The 21,595-nt window shown below is 37.1% G+C and overlaps 1 protein-coding gene across 3 annotated transcripts in view; it reads right to left on the bottom strand.

Annotated features, from left to right (window-relative positions):
* Nucleotides 1–8,041, bottom strand: part of LOC148027226 (uncharacterized) — a 45,424-nt gene extending 37,383 nt beyond the window's left edge. For 2 of the 3 annotated variants that reach the window (XM_087690598.1, XM_087690599.1), the window contains exon 1: nucleotides 7,450–8,040. In XM_087690598.1, coding sequence (XP_087546724.1) covers nucleotides 7,450–7,858 — 409 coding nt within the window. In that variant the 5' untranslated portion in view covers nucleotides 7,859–8,040. Of the gene's footprint in view, nucleotides 1–7,449 lie in introns of all 3 variants that reach the window. The other variant, XM_087690597.1, reaches the window with a different exon arrangement.
* Between the last annotated feature and the right edge of the window lie 13,554 nt (nucleotides 8,042–21,595).

Genomic DNA, 21,595 nt, shown 5'->3' with positions numbered 1-21,595 from the left:
GATCTCTTTTTATTATTGATTCTATTCATGTTAAGAAATTGGTTTATCTTGCCGATGACACAACCTGTCAAGCCAAAGGTATAGGTGATTTATATCTCAGTACTCTTTCTTCAACAAGAATTTTGCATGGAGTTTTATATGTCCTAGATCTACAAAGGAATCTTCTTTTAGTCGTAAGACTTGTGGAACTTGGTTTTTTTGTCAGTTTTGACCACAACAAGTGTTGCATTGAAAAAGACGGCCAAACCATAGCTATCACTCCTCGAAATGGTAATCTTTTTTAGGTACCTTTAAATGAAGATGTTAAAAATGTTGTTACAGCTCCTAGCGATCTTAACAGCAAAATATGGCATCATCACTTTGTTGACTCTGATTTTTCTAAGCTTGTTGATCTTTATTGACATGACCTTGTTCAAGCTGTGGAATTTAAAGCTCGTCCTCATAGGTATTTATGAATATTATGCACTTGGAAAGCATTTTCGCAAACCCTTTTCCATTTCCAAAACAGCTCATTCAAAAGATTTGCTTAATCTTATTCACACTGATATTTGTGAACCTTTCTCTCCATTGAAATCTCAATGTCGGTATTTCATAACTTTTATTGATGACTTCTCAAGATATACCATTGTTTTTCTCTTGCGACACAAATCCGAAGCTTTATTATCCTTTAAGCAATATCAAAAATCCGCAGAACTTCATACTGGTCGTCGCATCAAGAAACTTTGCAGTGATAATGGTGGAGAATACATTTCAAATGATTTTGATAATTATAATAATAATCAGGATATTTATTATAAATATATTGTTCCCTACTCTCCTCAACAGAATGCTATTGTTGAATGTAAAAATAGGACTATCCTCAATGCCATGCAATGTATGCTCATTCATTCTAGCTTATCTCGATGTTTCTGGACTCGAGCAATCTTAATAGCAATATTTGTGGAAAATCATCTTCTTACAACTACTACTCCTGATAAAATACCGATTACTACTTGGACAAGTGAAACTCCTATTTGATATTTTCAAACATTTGGATGAATTGCTTATATTCATGTACCCAAAGAGACTCATAGAAAACTTAATTCTCCTGGTTTGAAAGTTATTTTCATTGGATATTCAAATTTTTCTAAGGGATTCAAGTTTTATGATCCATCCTCCAAGAGGGTAATCATAATTCGTAATGCTATTTTCAATGAGCAACTTATAGGCAGCACATGGTCTCAAGAGGATGCTGGGAGGACATGGTCACTAGAGGACATTGATGATACAAAGTCATTACGCGCTTCTTTTCCTTTTCTATAAGATGATGAGCCTCCTTTAAGGGATAATATTGACTCTTCAAATCAAGATTCACAACCTACACCTATTATTGTTGATGATGACCTTAGCGTTGATCTCTATATTGATCTTCCAATTAATAATGAGCCTGGTGCCTATCATGTTTATGATGCTAATATTCTTGAAAATGCTCTCAATATTTGTGAAGACCCTGTCTCTTATAGTGATGCCATGTCATCCACACAAAAGGAACAATGAGAGGAGGCTATGGAAGCCAAGTATGAATCTCTTCTCTCTAAAGGTACATGGATTCTAACTGAGTTACCACATGAACATACCGCTATTAAATGCAAGTGGATTTATAAGACTAAACAAAAACAAATGAAACATTTGACAAATTCAAAGCAAGGCTAGTTACCAAAGGTTTCTCACAAATTGCAAAAGTTGATTATCAAGAAACTTTCTCACATGTTTGTATTACCGATATTCGATTTGAAACCAACCTTCCTTCTTGGAATGGGTGGTGATAACCTGATTTAAGAGTTAATTACAGCAATAAATAAATGCACATAAAATGAAATACACACTTTACCATAACATTCTTGGACAGTAGACTCCCTATTGGCCCCAAAACTAGTACCCCTTGTGGTATTTCTTTAGCTTTCATTCAATTGAAAGGAGTACAACTTGAGATTCTTCAATCTCCTCCTGCTAACCAATTGCTCTTGCTGTCATAAACGACTAGCAAGCCTTTTGGGTCATATGCCCCTTGATTCACCCAGGACTTCTTCTCCAATTTGACCCTTGGCTGGCCAAATGCTGCCCCAAATCAATTTGGGATAGGCTAGCTCCTGAAATCGCTTCTGGCATGGATCCCAAGGTGGCTGCTAAACCGTAATTTCTGCTGTGAATTAGGGTTTATTGCAGAAATTACAGATCAGCCACCAAAAATGACTGAAATCTCCTCCAAATAGCTGAGAATTGCTAAGAATGGCTGAGCATAGGCTGAAGGAGATGAGAGAATGTTGTAGAGAGAGAATACTGTAGAGAGAGAAAATTTTGAGATTTGTCGCAAAGAACTGATCAAAATCGGTTGCTGGCTGTACCAGCCCCAAACGGATACACCAACAACCAACAACTCCAAAATGAAAAAACGAGATTCCCCTCTCCCTTTAGCCCTATATAGCCTTTCCCCCACTTGCATGGGAAATTTTTGCCAAGTGGCAGCTTTCTTAATCCATTTTCAGCAATTTCCAGCCATTTAATTAATTTTCAAAATTAATTAATTCTGAAAATTAATTCAGCCCTTAATCCATGCCCAAAAAATTGACCTTGCCCATCCAAAAATTAATTGGCTAGGCCGTTTGCAACCCAAAGTGGTCCCCTGCATTAATTGACCCTTGGACAAGCATTAATCCATTAATTAATGCCTAGTCCCTAGTGTCACCACTAACAGTCAATGGCCAATTAATGGTCCTAGGGGCAATCTGACACCAAAATTCACCTAGAATCTAACAAGTGTAACTTGTTACAACATTCGCCTTTGACACCCATCTTTTTCACAGGGTCCTTCGGCTTTCAACTGTGAAAAAATAGCTTGCACCTCACATGTGCATCTTTTAAATGCACACTCGATTAATCCTTTAATCAAATGCCAATTAAACATAAGCAAAGCATCAAATTTTCACATCATCGTGACATGATTCTTGTTAGTTTTTGTTATTGAGTTTGATTTGGAGGTTCACTAAATGGATGTAAGAACTGCTTTTCTTAATGGTGATTTAAAGAAAGAGATGTACATGGAGCAACCAAAGGGATTTGTAGTAAAACATAAGGCCTTTTTATGGTGATGTGCCTAAGGATGTATCTGCTGAAATTCAATCCAATGTAGAGGAGCTGAATAAGATATTGGTAACTGAGCAAATTTTGGCACATAAAGAGAAAAGGTCAAAGGTAAAGCTTCCATAAGCTATTGGGTGAAGTTTCACAATTGTTCACCAATAGATGCTAAATGGATGGAAGAGGATAACTTGGCAAACCATCCTCAGTTGTTGTAGCTTTATCTTGGTGCCTTTCAGCTAGAGCCGACTTTGGATCGGGCTCTTTCAGGTTCAGTAGGGCAAGGGTCCAAAGTACCACCTGATCCTCAAGGGGGGAGGTAGCACTTTCACTCCTCCAGGAATGGACTGCTCTCGTGTATAGTGGATCTCGGATGTATTCAGCATGCATCCAAGATACTGTGCTGACAGTATGTCTACCATGAGGTCACTATTCAATGTACTAGTCACTATGGTATATATGCAAATGGGCATGGTTTTCACTGCAGCTCTGGAACTGTACATTTGCATCACGTTATGATCATGAGAGACTGATTACCGAGTGCTGGTTTTCAGTATATGGTCATTAGTTTCAGTGGTATTCAGCTGGTTCTATGGACAGCAGCATGTGTAATGAATGCCATTGATAATTCAGCCATGGTTTCGGTTCGGACTATGCTTTACTATGGTTGTGTAGTCAACATTGTTGAGAAACAAGAGTTTCGGATGCATCCGATGAGTTTCTAGCAACAGTTCTGGACTGTTGTTGAGCTTTATGCTATGTTTATGCTGGCTGGAAATTTTCAACAAATGGTGGGCATATGAGATAGTTAGCCAGCAGTGGCCAATGTTGTGTTGACTATGATGCCTTGTGAAAATTCCAATGCAATATTGTTTACTTTGACACATTACAGTGCAATCGAGGACGATTGCAAGGATTTCAAGGGGGTGGTCTGGCACGAGGACGTGAAAATTTGACGATTTGCTTATGTTTAATTGACATTTGATTAAAGGATTAAACAAATGTGCAATTAAAAGTTACACATGTGTTGCACATGTGAGGTGCAAGCTACTTTTTTCCAGTTGAAGGCCCAAGGACCCTGTGAAAAAGATGGGTGTCAAAGACAAATGTTGTAACAAATTACACTTGTTAGATTCTAGGTGAATTTTGGTGTCAGTTTGCCCCTAGGACCATTAATTGGCCATTAACTGTCAGTGGTGACACTAGGGACTAGGCATTAATTAACGGATTAATGCTTGTCAAAGGGTCAATTAATGGATGGGACCACTTTGGGTTGCAAATGGCCTAGCCAATTAATTTTTGGATGGGCAAGGTCAATTTTCTCGGCATGGATTAAGGGCTGAATTAATTTTCAGAATTAATCAATTTTGAAAATTAATTAAGTGGTTGGAAATTGCTGAAAATGGATTAAGAAAGCTGCCACTTGGCAAAACTTTCCCATGCAAGTGGTGGAAAGGCTAAATAGGGCTGAAGGGAGAGGAAAATCTCGTTTTTTCATTTTGGAGCTGTTGAAAAGAGGTGTTGGACTGTTGCTGCCAGCTTTTGGGGCCATTTCCTAACCATTGGAGACCATTTTGGTAATGGAGATTGCATATTCTTGACCTTGGGAAGCTGGCGATTGCTGCTGATGCAATTTCTCCTGAAGATCACAGTCTCTGATACTCCTATTGTTGTTGGTGCATCCGTTTGGGGCTGGTACAGCAGGGCAGCAACTGATTTTGATCAATTGTTCGCGACAAATCTCAAAATTCTCTCTCTTTACAGCATTCTCTCATCTCCTTCAACCTATGCTCAGCCATTCCCAATAATTCTCAGCCATTTGGAGGAGATTTCAACCATTTTTGGTGGGCTGATCTGTAATTTCTACAGTAAAGAAATTAGGGTTTAGCAGCCACATTGGGATCCGTGCCAAAGATTGAAGGCTCAGGGGACTGAAATCAGCAGCTAATAATTAAAGATTATCAAGGGATTTCAAGAGCCAACCCATCCCGAATTGATTTGGGCAGCATTTGGCCAGCCAAGGGTCAAATTGGAGAAGAAGTCCTAGGTGAATCAAGGGGCAAATGACCCAAAAGGATTGCTGGTCATTTTTGACAGCAAGGGCAATTGGTTAGCACGAGGAGATTGAAGAATCTCAAGTTGTACTCCTTCCAATTGAATGAAAGCTAAAGAAATACCACAAGGGGTGTCAGTTTTGGGGCCAACAGGGAGTCTACTGTCCAAGAATGTTATGGTAAAGTGTGTATTTCATTTTATGTGCATTTATTTATTGTTGTAATTAACTCTTAAATCAGGTTATCACCGCCCATTCCAAGAAGAAAGGCTGGTTTCAGGGACCATACATGGACAAGATAAGAGTGGGACAAGAAAGAAGCTAGATAATGGTTGAGGTGTGTATTGGGAATGCTTCACCATGAGAGAGGGCTCTAACATGAAATTTGACTTGAGGTGTGTGTATTGGGAGCGCTTCACCATGAGAGAGGGCTCTAACATGGGGTCCGTACATAGATAAGATGGGATTGGGAAGAGAAAGAAGCTAGAAAATGGTTGTCCCTTGTCATTATGCTTCAATTATGCTAGGCAATTAGCATTTGTAAGGATTTCAATAAACTTAAAGAAATACTGCAAAAGACACCAAGTTTGGGCCAATAGATCATTGACATTGAATAGGAGTCTTGTAGCTTCACTATTTGTAAGTATTTAATCTAGTTGATTTTCTATTTTAAGATTATTGTGTTTGCAAGATAATGCACTTGAAACCAGCCTCCAATGCAGCTAAAGGATAGCAAACATAATCTTTGCAAACACAATAAACCTGAAACGGTAAATCAGCAAACAAATAACCCATATAAGAGAAACCAGATTGTTTCCACACGAAAGAGAGCACAAATTAGCCCCAAATCCTGGAACCCCTTCTGGTATTTCTTTAATTTCATTGAAAAGCTCCCAATTCAAGGTACACGCTATTGCTCAACTACTAATGGTTCCAAGGGCGCAAAGCACTAGGAATACTATATGTTAAATCATTCTAAGAACATTACTATGTCAACAGTCATGGTGTCTGCATGTCCATCTCCTACACGTGCATTTTCACTTGTTAGTTATCTCTAGCATGCCCTCATGCCCTTCTCCTTAAGCTTGGACACTTCCATTCCCCAACTAGGACATCCTTCAATAGCCCGCATCCCCTTGCAATTTGCATAGAAATCTTCACCATGATGGAACATTAGGATAAGCAACCTTCCCTTTGGAGCTGCAAAGTCGAGGCCATCCTCTCGCTTTAGTATCAATACATTGCATGAAAATAGTCTTAGAAGCAAAAAATGAATTGCATGGAGATGTGGAATAAAGTACGCCATTTTCACAAGGATATACAACTGCTTGGGGAAGACCACCAATGGCCCTATGTTTACAATGAACCGAAGGGCTCCTTAAATAGACTAAGCCACATTTTTCTCTTAATGGTGGTACTTCAGACACTCTTGAGTCTTGGATAAATCAACCTTGAGTATTGAGCGGATCAACCTTTAAACTTAACTAGCTTTATACAGACTTCTGTATTCTCACTTTTAGAACTTGGGACTTGACCAAATTACTAAAATACAAAAAGTAGATAATGTATGTATTACTAATGGATAAATTGCCTGATCATAGTTCCATAATTTAGAAAATGTGCATCTCACATCCTAAACAGTGTGCACATGACGAGAAGAGATGGACAACCTTTCACAAAAAATAACAATCTCACATCCTCAATAAGGTGCACATGACAAGAAGAGATGGACACCCTTTGACAAACAATACCAATATCCCATGGACACCCTTTGACAAACAATACCAATATCCCACCATCACCTTGCAAGTAGGACATGAGCTTTACCAAAGCAAAGCTTTCGCCAAAGAGACTCAAGGCTGGTTACCATCAATGTGCAAGCACATGATCAAAGCAGCGTTAAACAGAAGAGAAACAATAACACTATCACATCATCACCTTGCAAGTCGAGCATGAGCTTTACCAAATCAAGGCTTTATCCAAAGAGACTCAAGGCTGGTTAGCATTGCTGAGCTAACCCGTGTCTAAAGCAGCACTAAACACCAAGCCAACATGTGAGACCACATTGTCAACAAGACTCCCCACCAATTAGGTTAGGAGTTGTATCTTCATCTTGCATCTCCTCATCTATTCCAGCTGCTTGTCCTTATCAAACAGGATTACTCGCTAGGGGATTTTTTGAACCACGGCAGCAAAGTCTAAAAGAAAAGTCACACACACACACGCTCTCTCTCTCTCTCTCTCTCTCTCTCTCTCTCTCTCTCTCTCTCTGCGCTTACCATCTGGCTTGTACGAGCGATAAGTAGACTTTGTTGATGCCTTTGAATCGACATGACTTCGATCAGTATATACTTGAGGAACACGTATGGGGAACTTAGGCTTGGAATCTGTAATAGGCCCAAGGAAATGCGCCGCCTCCGATCTCCGGGCAGCGGCTGCTTTGCAGACCGCCGAGGTGACAGGAAATCTGGAGCTAGGCGCCGATCTCCTATCATGAGGAGTACTCAATGGGGGAAGGCACGACGGCGCATGAGAGTGCGAAGATAGATGGAACTGCAATCGCTCTCCTTCTTGATAGTGCTGTTTCCGCAAGCTCCACAGACTTTCAACTCTGTTTTGCCATTCATGGAACTTGCTGCGCATTAGGCGCGGCGATGGCTGCACCCGCGGCATCCATGGCGCTGCCATTGCCGCAAAGACGCATGCCTATTTCTTCTGTTTACCCGTGTGTAGGAATAAGGAACCCTGGTTCTGCCATCGATAGCATGTGGAATCTACGGTTCTGTCTCTTGTCGAAGCCCTTTGTCTTCTTTAACTCTGATTACATTTTTCCTTCTACCTTGCCCTCAGCCCCAGACGGGTGGTTAATGTATAGTGCATGCATATATATATATATATATATATGCGCTGGCAGGAAATATCCTTTGCGTTCATGAGTTTACGTATGTCATATATGCAACCAAGGATTCGTCTTCCACAATTTTGTCATTGATTAAAGTTAGGGGTAGTGTCACGCCTAGAAAAGGTAGTCATATTTTTGGTTTGGCAATGATGCCAAAAAGAAACATGTCACACTATGCTCATTTTATTTGTAAGACTCCCATAAACGCAAGTCTCAGCTAGGCATGACATGACCTTTAATCGATTATAATGGTACTACCACGAGTGAGCTAAATCAAAGATGATGGGTTTAAAAAGTGCATAGGCTAAAGGAGCTATATTACTTACACTTCTCGTGCTTCACTTTGAAGATTGAAAGACATAAATGCCAATTTGAGTATGTAAAATATTGGTCATATAGATATATGGTGCACAGATCGGATGTTGTATGCGTACGTAGTGAGCGTCGGAAGGTCCCCAAGAACAAAAGAACTCTACTTTTGCACAAAAAAACAAGATAGAAGACTTGCATGACATGAAGCCAAAGACTAATTGGGTACAATATCCCCCCATGCCTTGTGTGAGCGCTCCACAAAGCATGTATTTGATATATTATTCATCTTTAGCTCAAAAAAATAGCCCAAATTTACAATTAGCATGCTTTAGCTTTTGTGTTTACTTTTGTTCAACTAAAGAATAAAGCGGTTGGGCACCCAAAGATTTGGGTTGTGTCCAAATACAATGTCCAATAACAAATATTTAAATCGTGCGTCCATGCGCATACAAAATAATAAATAAATGTCAAGCGCTTCAATACATAAGCACGTCAAAATAAATATTGGCTCCATACCTAAGATGCACGCCCATCAAAATGATAATTTCTTCTAAATAACTTGAATACACGCTATCGCCTAGTGCTTCCCAACGCCACCGCTGCCTGCTCTACACATCAACTAAAGCAATCACAATTGTTAGAAAATAATAAAATTAAACTAACAAAAGTGAATACCTAGCAATCTTCAGCTACATAATAAATAAATTGGTTAGAACTCAATCCTAACCTTAATTTATTACGAGTACGCACTCTAAACTCATAAATGTCCATTAATTTAAATATGTATTTTGCGGAATCACCCGCTATAGAATCACCCACTTGCATATTAAATTAACGATACGCCCGAAAAGGACAAGTGTCCTTATCGACTTTTCGCACAAGGAATCCACCTTGTATATGAGCCCCGGCAACAAATATAATTTTACAGAATCCACGGTGGAATATGCCTCCTGGCATTAATATATGATAAAATACAACCAGTATGTGATTATATTTTTGTAAGTTGACAAAGCTTTTTTTGCCCGCAACACTTTCAACTTTCAAGAGAATTGGATTGAGAAGAAAAAGAAGCAACAAACTCAAGGAGATAGCCATTCCATTTGTCCCATTCAGGGATCGTGATAATGTGATTATAATTTTGTGATCCCATAATAATAACATGTTATTAGCACTAATATTATATGTTAATAACATTAAAATTAACATTAATCAAGTAGAATTGGCTATGGCAGTCAACCCACCAAATTTTCTCGCATCTCGATAGGCTCATTGGGCTTTTCAAGTTTTTTAACTATCTCATGGAGCTATTGAAAAAGCCAAGCGAGCCTACTAGACATGGAAAAAAACCTCTAAACATAGAGGATCCTAGTCATATTTGTTTTTATTTCTAGTTGTTGGGTGAGTCTCTTAGGGAGTGCATACTTCTTAGGTGTAGAACTTTCTTATGAGACTAAGACAATACCTTGAGAGTATCCTATGTATTGAGTAAATAGTTTTGAGAATCTTTTGATGAGCCAAGTTTCATACTTTGCACAAAGATACTTAAAGACAAAGAACCAAATCATGTGGTAAACTTGATTGGGATGCTTATTTGAATGTGATCAAGAGGTAATTCTTGATTGCTTACTAATCTTGTAGCATTCTTGTTTTTGGAGACACTTTGAGTCTTGGGACAATCACAAAGTCCTTTATATCTTGGGTATTTGCTCCTATTGTGGAGTGCACTTATCCTAGAGCTAAAGTGCTAGATTAGACAGTAGCAATACAATGTGCGTGATCTTTTTTTTAATGGACTAACATCCTAGCTTGGGTAATGTCAATTCTCATAGTTTAGTTGTTATTTAGTGCTAATTGTACTATTTTGTCCCTCACTGGGCAAAATTAGTTCATCATCATTTGTTGGTCATTATTTTTTACCATGTGTTCTAATATCACACTCATTGCTTACAAGTTGCATTTAATTTCATCATTTCGTTTGCAATTTTCTAGGTCTTAAATTTTATTATGTTCAAAGCTTGTAGGCATATAAATATAGTTACTTATGCAATATAAGTATATGTACATACACGTGTTTGTGCATATTTGTAAGGTATAAAAACAATTAGATTATTATTATTAGATGCACAAAGAGTTAAGTATTATGATATAGTGATGATTTTTTTAATACAACTTGGACATTAGCCAAACATGGCTACTAGTTTTGCAAGGTCACTTCTATTAAACTTACCCAAAATACAAGAATAATTCCATAACCATTTAGCCTTATTGGCTACCATAGACAATTGACTTCTATGTTTCTTCCTCCAAAAACCTTCTCTCTCCTTACTTCCTAAATAGGCTATAGAGTTAAGAATTTGATTATGTGGGATCCAAACAATGTGATTTTATGTTGCCTCATTAAAGCCCAAATATGCAGAACACTAGACTACAATTATTAGGCCTGTGAAAGCCTAGATGAGGCAATATGTCATTCCATGCATTAGTTGCAATGCATCCATTTGAGAAGAGCTACAACAAAGATTAGTCCTCTCCACACAAACACCTTCATTCAAACAAACCCTTATTTTTCAACTTCATTACAATGAAGAATATACCCTTCATAACTTTCCAAGAATACATCTTGTCCTTCAATTGAAGCTTTAGAAACCAAAGATCCTTGTAAGGCTAAAGAATATATTATTTACATTCCAATCCCTATTGATCCTCGTCAAATCAGGCTACTCTCTTCCTCTCGTGAATGTAAGGATTTTTGAGTTTAGGCATTCATTGATTGCCTTTCTTGAATAGATAATCAGACTAGCCAAGGTCGCTCCTATAGTCGAAGTATTGAATTTCTGTGTGCCTCCCTACCGCCAGTCACACCTCCGGAACTTCCATTCTTAAAGATATCTATTCCACTCTATTCTTTCTAATTCCAACTTTGTGATGAGGACTTTATCCATCATGAAATGAAATCCTTGGTTTTTCCAATAGTTCTACCACTTCCCCCTTCCTTTGCTACTTAAGTGTGTGGGTACCACATTCAAGGTGAGAATAAATGAGTTTAATGCATAAATATTGCTCCCATGGTTGCAAGGAATCCTATGCTCCACCTTGTGGAATCCATACTTTACTAGGAATTTCCCCATTCTTCTCAAGACAACTGCCATGTATGACATGAGACCCACTTAGCATCTCAAAGGACGCTACACTGATCATTAGATCATTAGTTAAACTCCTTATCTCACTACAATCAGCTTAGCCATAATCAATGCTTGTGACATAATAATTTATTGTTGCTAAGCTTCTAGCCTACACAAACTTCTTATTCCTCTAGAATAGAGCACCTAGGGAGCATTATGTTATTTGAAAATTTTTAGGATTTTGGCCTTACTTTTAAGTGTTTCTTTAGCAATATTCATGAGTTGAAGTTCTCCCTCCTCACAATGCCTTTTTAGCATTATTTTATTTGCATCTTTTTAGGATTTTGGTCCTACTTTTAAGTGCTTCTTTAGGAATATTCATGAGTTGAAGTTCTCCCTCCTCATGATGCCTTTTTAGGTACTCTAGCACAATAGATGCAATATATTTGTCTTTCCCTTATTTCCCCCATAGAAATCTACACACAGTCAAGTCCTAGTCCTTTTGTGTCACCATGGTCCAAGCAATTAATGTCAAGTAATACCTCATTGCAAGAAATACAAATAGTTTGAGTGTTTTAAGCTTGATGTGCAATAGTCATGTAGTAGATGACTAGCTATCGGATCTTTTTCTTGACTCTATCCATCGCCCAAGCTTCCTTGCAACCTTAACTTGCTCCCACTCTTACTGGAAAGCCCACATACCTAAACAACTTCACCCTTGTGACTACTATGCTTCTCCATCCAAGATTTAATGATTCTTGTTCAATAACACTAATTAGGAAGGATTTAGTTATGTTGATGCAGAATCCCAAACCTCTTTCATACAAGTTTAGAGTTTCCAATGCCTTCTCTAAGTTCTCTTTTCTAGCATTTAGCATCATGAGTAAATCGTCCATGAACCCATGACCAACTAATTGGTTGTTTCAATACCTAATCCCTTCCATTGCCATTTTTAGCTAGGCTATCCAATGTACAAACAAATAGGCTCAATGGACAACCCTATTTGAGTCCAGATCTTGACTAGGAAGGGCCTCTCAACAAGCCATTTATTGAGAAATAAGCTCTCACTTCCATTCCCAAGCATCTGAGGTAAGCTTGCGATTTTTTAATTGAATCTCATGCTTACCACAACCATCTCCAGGTATTTCCAATCATTCGAACATTATTATTGCGTGCTTACTTACTTGTGTATTTTGCTATCCATAACACATGCATTAGGTGTTTATTATAACTAGATCAAAGATTCAAAATCAAATCAAGCTATATATGCAAAACATTCATTGATTACAAATTTTCACTTCAATTTAAAAAATGAGCAGTGTGCCCATATAGCTATTGAAATGGAGTCATAGCATTCACATGTGATTGTATACATTTTGATTTTTAATTGCACTTAATTTTACATGTTTATGCATAAAGTTTAAACGATTGATTGTTCAATGAATTATTGTATTGCTTGTTTGCCTATTTTGTGCTTTCTCTAAACATTTGATGTGGCTAGTAGTGTAACACATCAGTGATCATTGATCACTTACTTGTTAACTCCACATGCATTGCAGTCTCCAACAATATGAGGTCACCAATTCCCATGCATAATGATTCTTTCTCTAACCAATATAATGCATAGTCAAGTCCCAATTGTTAAAAAAAGTCACCAAGGATAGAGTCGAAATTTGCAAAAAACTTATTGGGCCGATATATGTATTGGGAGTGTAATTTTTGTCACATTGTGAAGGCTTCTAGTACAACTCGCATAATGATCACTTTCTTAGTAGTATGAAGAATTCCATGTGTGTGTGCCAGAACGTAGTCACCAAACAAGTAGCTAAAGCCATTTAAGAGCATTATGAAAGTAAGAGGGGTTTCACTACAAGAGTGTCATGCGTTGTGGTTGATATGTTTGAGTTGCTAGTGACATTGTCAATTAGGCAAATGCCTCTTAAACACCCCTTACTTCAAACCCTACAGAGTTAAGTACAATAGGAAGGGGGAAGTTACTTCTCTAGGAATAAAGCAAGTGTCCATCAAACCTCCCTCCCATGAGAGTTTTTGTGTGACTCTCCTGGAAGAAAAGTGTGTGGTCTATGGTTGATACATTCTAATTGTGTGAGTAACTTTGCTTAGTTATCGAGTTACATTCTAATTATTTAAAAAAGGATAAGAGTGTGTGGTCTATGGTTGATACATATCATGCAATGATGCCCTTCATGCATACTATACACGATGAGCACAGAGGAAAGGGTGGAAAACATGGTAAAAGTGTGGATGATATAGTGTATAGTGTAACAAAGTTTAGGTTCCCCTAATGAAACTAGGTCTCCATTGCAAAAGCCATGGAAAAGACCGTTCAAGTCTTCTCAAAGGAAGGCTAAAATATGTCTAATGAAGGTGAGTTGCCACCCATATACTATTGCATAGTGTTGTATACTTGTTAGACCCAAAGCATCGGGGACTACATAATAGTGAGGTGGTTACACATTTTCATACTAAAAATTTGGACTCAATTTTGGGCCTTTTAAGCTCTTCGTGACTCTAAGAAATATTCCATAAGGACAAATGAGGGTGAGGCTTTTGTTATATGGAACTTTTTTGGCGCAATGCCATAACATGAGCATAAAAACTCCAAATTTTTTAGAGGTTGGTGTGTTATAATCCTCTCATAAAGACCTTTCCAACATTATGTTGCATGATATAGTTTTGAGATACATGACCTCCCTTTTTGATAGGATGATGACTATACATTTCTTAGCGGGCCCAAAAACGAGTCCACATTTTCCCTAATAGAATGCTCCTTCTCTAATCTCTTTGCGTAGAAGATGGCCAAGGAGCAAAGAGCAAACATGAATGGAGGGGACACTTGTCCACATTTGAGACCCCTTGCAATGCATATACTAGTGCAATTCGGTCATAGCAAAATTTGAGCATGCATAAATACTTGCACAATACTATTTTAAAAAAACTATTAAAAACTAGGGATGAGAAGTTGATGTATATGTATTGTAATGATTGGAGCTTGAAAGTTCTTGAGAGTGATGACTATGAGAAGGGTACACCCCTATGGATATACAATATTGATGATGCATAGACATAGGTATCAATCTTTGAAGGGATCAACATTTTGAGGGTAGTAATAATGCCATTGCAACAGACATTAAGATTTAGATGAATCTAGTGATAACAAGCACAAACATTGAATAGTGTCTTACTCATACACTAACTCACTTCTAATAAATATTTGAGGAGTTGCAACAAGAAGATGCAAAAATGGATTAGCTTTCAAGTTTCATATCTCTATTGGCTATGATGTAATTTTCAAAAAAATTTAAGCTTTGATTTGACTCATGCAAAGTTATATGCTTGAACATTTACAATGTGCAATAACTTGTACAATGAAGGAAATGTTTCATGTGTCTGCAATTGATAAGTTTGGAAAGTTGATCAAAAGAAATAGAAAATAAAAAAGCTATGGTACTAATCTAACTTTTACCATTTTCATTTTTCAACGTTGTACAAATATTACAATACTCAACTACATTTTAATTAAGATTCAAGTCTCAGATAGAACTAGGACTCTCTTATTTTCCCTCATGAGATTGTGTATCCCTTTTTAATATTATATACAAAGGTGAGGAGGTGGGATATGCATTAGACAAAATCATTTGTTGGATGATGCAAGTAAGATCCATGTCGTGCTTGTAAGGTAGAAAGTAAGGCGTGTTGCCTTATCCAATTGGTTGAATCACACCCATAGAGATATTGACCGTGGGCGTGGGGGCATTTGGTGCATGTCATGAATCACATAGTGGGAAGACTTGTTTGAATTGCTACATCAAATAGACATAATACATGCAAGCAAAAGCTTACTCAAGAACAAAAGAAGAGAGACAGAAGCCAAAATGTTTTCTTGCTGGCTTCCTTTTCTTCTATCTCACACAATACAAGGTACACAAAGTATAGATAAGATATAACATAAAGAAAGTGGCCTACTTAGTCAAATAGTGCATAACTAACTTTACTAATCGACATGCACTATAACTATGCTAGTTCTAGGTAGGTGTAACTAACCAAATCCAATAAGTACCAAGTTAATGGCCATGTGAAGATCATAATAACCATCGACATGGTAAGTGTAGATGTGGGGATCCACCTAACTAGGTGGTTCATCATCAATGTTGACATAAGTTGATCTTGCCATCTCAACACTCCCCCCTCAAGTTCAACTACATCTTTGTAACTCCAAGTAGGCTTCAAAATCTTTGAAGCTTCTTTATACCCAATGCCTTCATGAAAATGTCAACTACCTAACCATGTGTGTTAACATATACCAAATTTATATTACCTAAAAGTACATTTTGTCTCAAAAATGGTACTGCACCTCAAATTTTTTTTGGTCCTAACATGAAACACATGGTTCATAGCCAACTATACATTGCTCGTACTATCATAATGAATGATAATTAGACCATATGCATGCACATCCAAAAGACCCAACAACTTTTGCAGCCACACTACCTCACATGTTGCCTCTATACTCAATCTCTATACTTGATAAAGCAACTATAGGTTGTTTTTTGTTGCTCTTAGTGATCGGTGCACTACCAATAGAAAACATGAATTCAATATATGTCTAATTGTAATCAAAACGAGGCTTCCAAGATACCTACATAATTGACTCATAAGCCCAACAACATAGTTTAAGTATGGCCTTGTGAAAATCCCTACTATCCTCCTAAGCATAGTTGGGCCTTCTATCTCATCTCCAATATCAACATTCAACTTTCTATCATACCATACTTAGACAATATTCCAAGCTATATTGTCTTTGGAACAACCAAATACATTAACATATCTAATTACCTCAATACCAATAAAATATATTCGCTCACACAAATCCCTCATCTCAAATTGATGCTTCAAAGGTCCCTTGATAGTAGCAATCCCATTGTCAATATCACTTGTAACAATCAAGTCATCCACATAGATGATTACAACGACCAAGCCTACATCACCCTTTCTCACACAAAGTGAGTGATTTGCATCAAAAACACAAAGACCAGTGTTGTTGATAAGATACTCTTTGATCTTTTCAAACCATGCTCTAGGTTCTTACTTTAGCACATACAATGCCTCCTTTAATCCACACATATACATGGGATACTCTAAATCCTCATAACTTGTTGGTTGCTCCATATACACCACTTCTTGCAGATCACCATACAAGAAAGCACTCTTCACATCCATTTGTTGTTGCAAACTCCAATCTTTTGTTGCTACCAAAGCAATCACGCATCTAACAATTGTTATCCTTGGAATCAAACTTATACTTGGCCTTATACTTGCTAGCAAAACCATCTATATTATGATTTATTTTATAGACCCACTTACATGCAATAACTTTCTTATACTTAGGAAATAATACTAGATCCCAAGTCTTCTTGGTCTATATTGCAACCATCTCCTCATCCATTGCTACGTTCCAATGAGTATAACCAATAGCCTCCTCAAAACAAGAAGGCTCAATATCCTCAACTACCAAGCATAATGGTGAGCTATACAGCCCTCAAAACCAGATTTCCAATAGCCTATCTCACCTTAATAAATATGCATGACACTAAATCACTCAATGGAGCCTTTACATTACCATGTGCTTTCTGTACACTTAATGTCCTAACTAAAGGAATACCAAGCTCATCATCCAAACTCTTTGACTAACTAAAGTCTCCATCAAGCACTAAATAACTAATAGATGCATCATTACCATTTGATACATTCTTCTTCCTTTTGTCATTACCTACAACACTAGTAGATGCACCTGAAGATGTGGGGCTATTCAGTCTCCTAGATTAAGGACTTTAACTGTAGATATAATTCCATATGATGTATTTGGTCCACTTAGTGTTTGTGATTCTTACTTTTCTATTTACACATGACTATCATGATCATCATCATCATTCAATGCATCTCCACTAAATTCATAACAACCACTCATCTCATAAAAAATAACATCATTGGGGCTCACTCTAAACTCATCATTGAGACGAGATTAGAACAATAATACCCTTTCTTCTCAATAGTATATACAATAAATATATATTTTTCATCCTTTGGGTCCAATATTTTCCTCAACTCATCCAACTCATGAATATATGTAATACAACCAAATACTTCAATAGTGACACATCAAGCTTCTTGCCTATAAAACATTATTCAAGGGTCATGTAATGAAAGTAGCTTTCTAAGTTGTATTTATAATATAGAAAATACTACGAACAGCCTCAAAATAAATAAACTTAGGCATATTCTCTTTAGCCACATCAATGCCTATGCAACTTCTAGAATATGCTTATTTTTCCTTTCCACAACCCCATTTCATTGTGGGATATATCTATACGTAAAATGTCGCTTTATCCCAAGAAACCTAAAAAAATCACTAATTCATTAGAGAGATATTCTCCCCCTGTATTTGACCTCAAGCACAATTTTCAAGTTCATTTCAGTTTCAATGATAACCTTGAAAGTTTTGAAGTGCTCAAATGCTTCACTCTTTTCCTTCATTGAAATATACCCATAGATTTCTAGAATCATTAATAAATGTAACAAAGTGTTTTCTACCACGAAGAGATACATTCTATATAAGCCCCCAAATATCTATATGTACAACATCAAGTATATTCATACTTATATCTCTATCATGCAAAAAATATTGTGTTGCCTACTTCCCAACAAACCTTATTCTAATTGATGCATTTGTAGATGCAATTTCGAATTGTAGTCCAACTAATTACCCCTCTCAACTCCAAGCAAGGGAGTTTCTCACATGTAGGTGACTATCTCACCTTGAATCACATACATAAAAGGCACCCCTTAGCTAACTGCTGTGGCCCCTACAACTTTCTTACACCCCTGGGATTGGCATCAGGATGCAACAATATAAAATATATAAAACATCATGACATACTTCTCTCTTAATATTTATTGTTCCAAGAGACTTTTCATAACCTCATATAATCTTTCCCCCAAGAATAAATTCACTAATCTACAGCTAGGGATCCTCTTCCACTTTGCATGGGTCAACGTGTTTTTCAAACAATTGCTATGCATCCAATAGGTTTATTAAAATACCATCTTTTATGCTTTTTCCATGTGTAAGATGGAATGCTCTAAAGTGCATACACAAAAGAAAAATAGCATTGTGTTCCATGTGCACAATCATATCTTATTATGCTTTTCACCATGCATATTGTAGTGATGTAAAAGATAGCACCTAGAAAACCTATGCTACTATCTTCCTTAGTCTAAACTTCATCAAATCTAAATGCAAGCCAACCCTTTGAACTATATCAATTTTAGCCTTTCTATATTTGTATACCCAATACATTTGTGCTATATGATGCTTAATATGAGCACTAGACCCTAATCAAGTATGCCAACCTAGGGGTATTGTCTTTAGTAAAGTCTTGTACAAGAATGTTTGCATGCAATTCAAAATGGATAATGTTGGTATTATGTAGAGCCTTTATTCCATCCACCAAGGCATGAATGATCCATGGCATTTTGTTGATCATCCCCAAGATTCTGGCCCTCTTCTCTTTGTTGGGGACCATGTCTAGATCTAGTCTAAAACCAATAGAGGCTTTTGTAGACACTTAATTGTTCTTATGTGCTTACAATCATGATATAGGCCCCACATCAAAACATAATTTAGCATCCCACCATTGGAAGAGAGGGAAAAAAGTTACATAAGTTGGCTCATAAAGTGAAAGCATTGTAGCGAACTATCAATGCATTGACCTTTTGCATCCCTTGCTCTACCTAAAATTGTTGTAGTTTTGTGTTGTCGAAGCCCTTATATATCTTCACATAGATTTGATGTTTGAGGAAAAGTAGCTAATAGTATTTATTATGACTTTTAAGCATTTCTCGAAGACACTTTGCCCAAGGACCTTGACGGATTTAGTACATTGAAGGGGATGCTAATACTATGTGTGTACTAGTGATCCTTGAGCATGTGCATCAATGTCCCAACCCTGGATGGATAGTGGGCTTCTTGAGATGCTTTAAAAGGAAGGCTGGACCAAACATGTCCTTCACCCTCTTTGCATGCACTATCTCCTCCCTCCATTTTGCATTTCATAGTACTAGTTTCTCCTTCAATGGAGTTATATATCATAGCTTCCTAAGGTCTTCAACATCTTTGTGGCATTGCCAAGTAGCATGTGGCGAAGATGTAGGTTTTTTCTAGGGTCCTAAAGTGCATTAGCAACCATATCTGGACACCCTTATTCTTGAAGCATTGTCTGTATATCACAACATAGGCTTGGTTATAAAAGTTGACAAGTGCAACTCGATTACTGTTGATATGCTCTATTTGATCATTTGTATTGGACAAGATGGCTTCTATCAAGCAATTGTGAAATGCTTTGGTCACATTGAGGACCATTCTTACAATATTTGAGAACTATGCAAGAGAGAAAGACAATTATATGAGCATGGTAGATAATGCTTAACCTTACACCCTAAAAAAATAACTTGTAAAAACTTACAAACACAATCAATAAGCACACCACACACACAATAGTGTTAATTGTTAATTTTTCACTCACACACACACGACTCATGGGTCCAAGTTAGTCCATTATTATAGACTCACAAGTCCAAGACCATGAATATAATAATGTTAACATAATATGTATTAGAGAGAGAGAGAGAGAGAGAGAGAGAGAGAGAGAGAGAGAGAGAGAGAGAGAGAGAGAGAGAGAGAGAGAGAGAGAGAGAGAGAGAGAGTGTGTGTGTGTGTGATGACAAGAGAAATCTAGTGTTGTACCTCATGTGGATGTAGTGTGATTGAAAATCCAAGGACTTAATATAATAACAATAAGCTAACTAATATTGAAATTTGTTATTTTCATGAAAGAGTTGGTGTTGCATTCTATATTTAGTGCTGCTAAATGCTACATATATTCTTAGTTTCAAATTAGATTGTACACATTCTATTAAATTTTTTATTTATTTATGTATCATTGAAACTGGGAAGTGTAACATAAATTGCATGATGATTTCAAGTTTAAAAAATGCAAAAACATTACAAATTTTTGTTAAAATCACACATAGGTGAGGACATTATCTAACTACATATACAACCTATTTCATCCACTATCCCATAAAAACACAATTACATACAAAAACTCTAATACACGAACATTATCATAGGTACGATACACGAGAGAGAGAGAGAGAGAGAGAGAGAGAGAGAGAGAGAGAGAGAGAGAGAGAGAGAGAGAGAGAGAGAGAGAGAGAGAGAGAGAGAGAGAGAGAGAGAGAGAGAGAGAGAGAGAGAGAGAGAGTGTGTGTGTGTGTGTGTGTGTGTGCGCGTATGTGTGTGTCTAAAAGCTCACAATGAAACCCCAATGAGCCCCAAAAGATTTTTTTGGAAAATTTGGAACTCATTGGGGCATTCACATGGGAAAAAGGAGAAAACCGAGCGAGAAACACACACGAGAATTAATATCAGAAAATCCGTCGACCAAAATGAAGGGAAAACAAAAGGAAAAATATTTGAGTTAGTATGATGAATTGGCGTGTCACATTAAAACACTGTTTTGATGAGAAGAGGACCCATGCGCATGGAAAAAATGATAAAATACACTTGAAAATGGCAATAAAAATTAATATTTAAATATCCAAAAATTTAAATAAAGAAGAATGAACATAAAAAATATCCATAGGGAAGTGGGAGATAGGATCGGTAAAGTAGAACGTGGTTTTAGAGGCAATAGGGTGCATTCGCATGGAAAAAATAGAGAAAACAAGTATAAAAACATGTTTAAAAATAATAACATAAAATCGGTGGATCGAAACATGACGGAGGAAAAATAAAAATTATGCATAGGAACAAGCTTCATAAGGCTATCTAATCAAAATTGAATTCCAAGGTGAATAGGGTAGGTTCATATGGAAAAAGAACCAAAATCACTCGCGAGAAGACCCGAAAGTATGGAAAAATTAATAATGGACAAACGGTGCATCAGAAAGGATGGGCAGTTTTTAAAAAAATTATCAAGGAGAAGGTGTAGGTCGGGGTTGTTACAG

Source organism: Lygodium microphyllum, chromosome 13 (assembly GCF_053477565.2).
Source record: "Lygodium microphyllum isolate KBCC chromosome 13, Lygodium_microphyllum_v1.1.10, whole genome shotgun sequence".
In the NCBI taxonomy this organism is placed as follows: Eukaryota; Viridiplantae; Streptophyta; class Polypodiopsida; order Schizaeales; family Lygodiaceae; genus Lygodium; species Lygodium microphyllum.
This window is presented reverse-complemented; position numbering and strand designations above follow the sequence as displayed.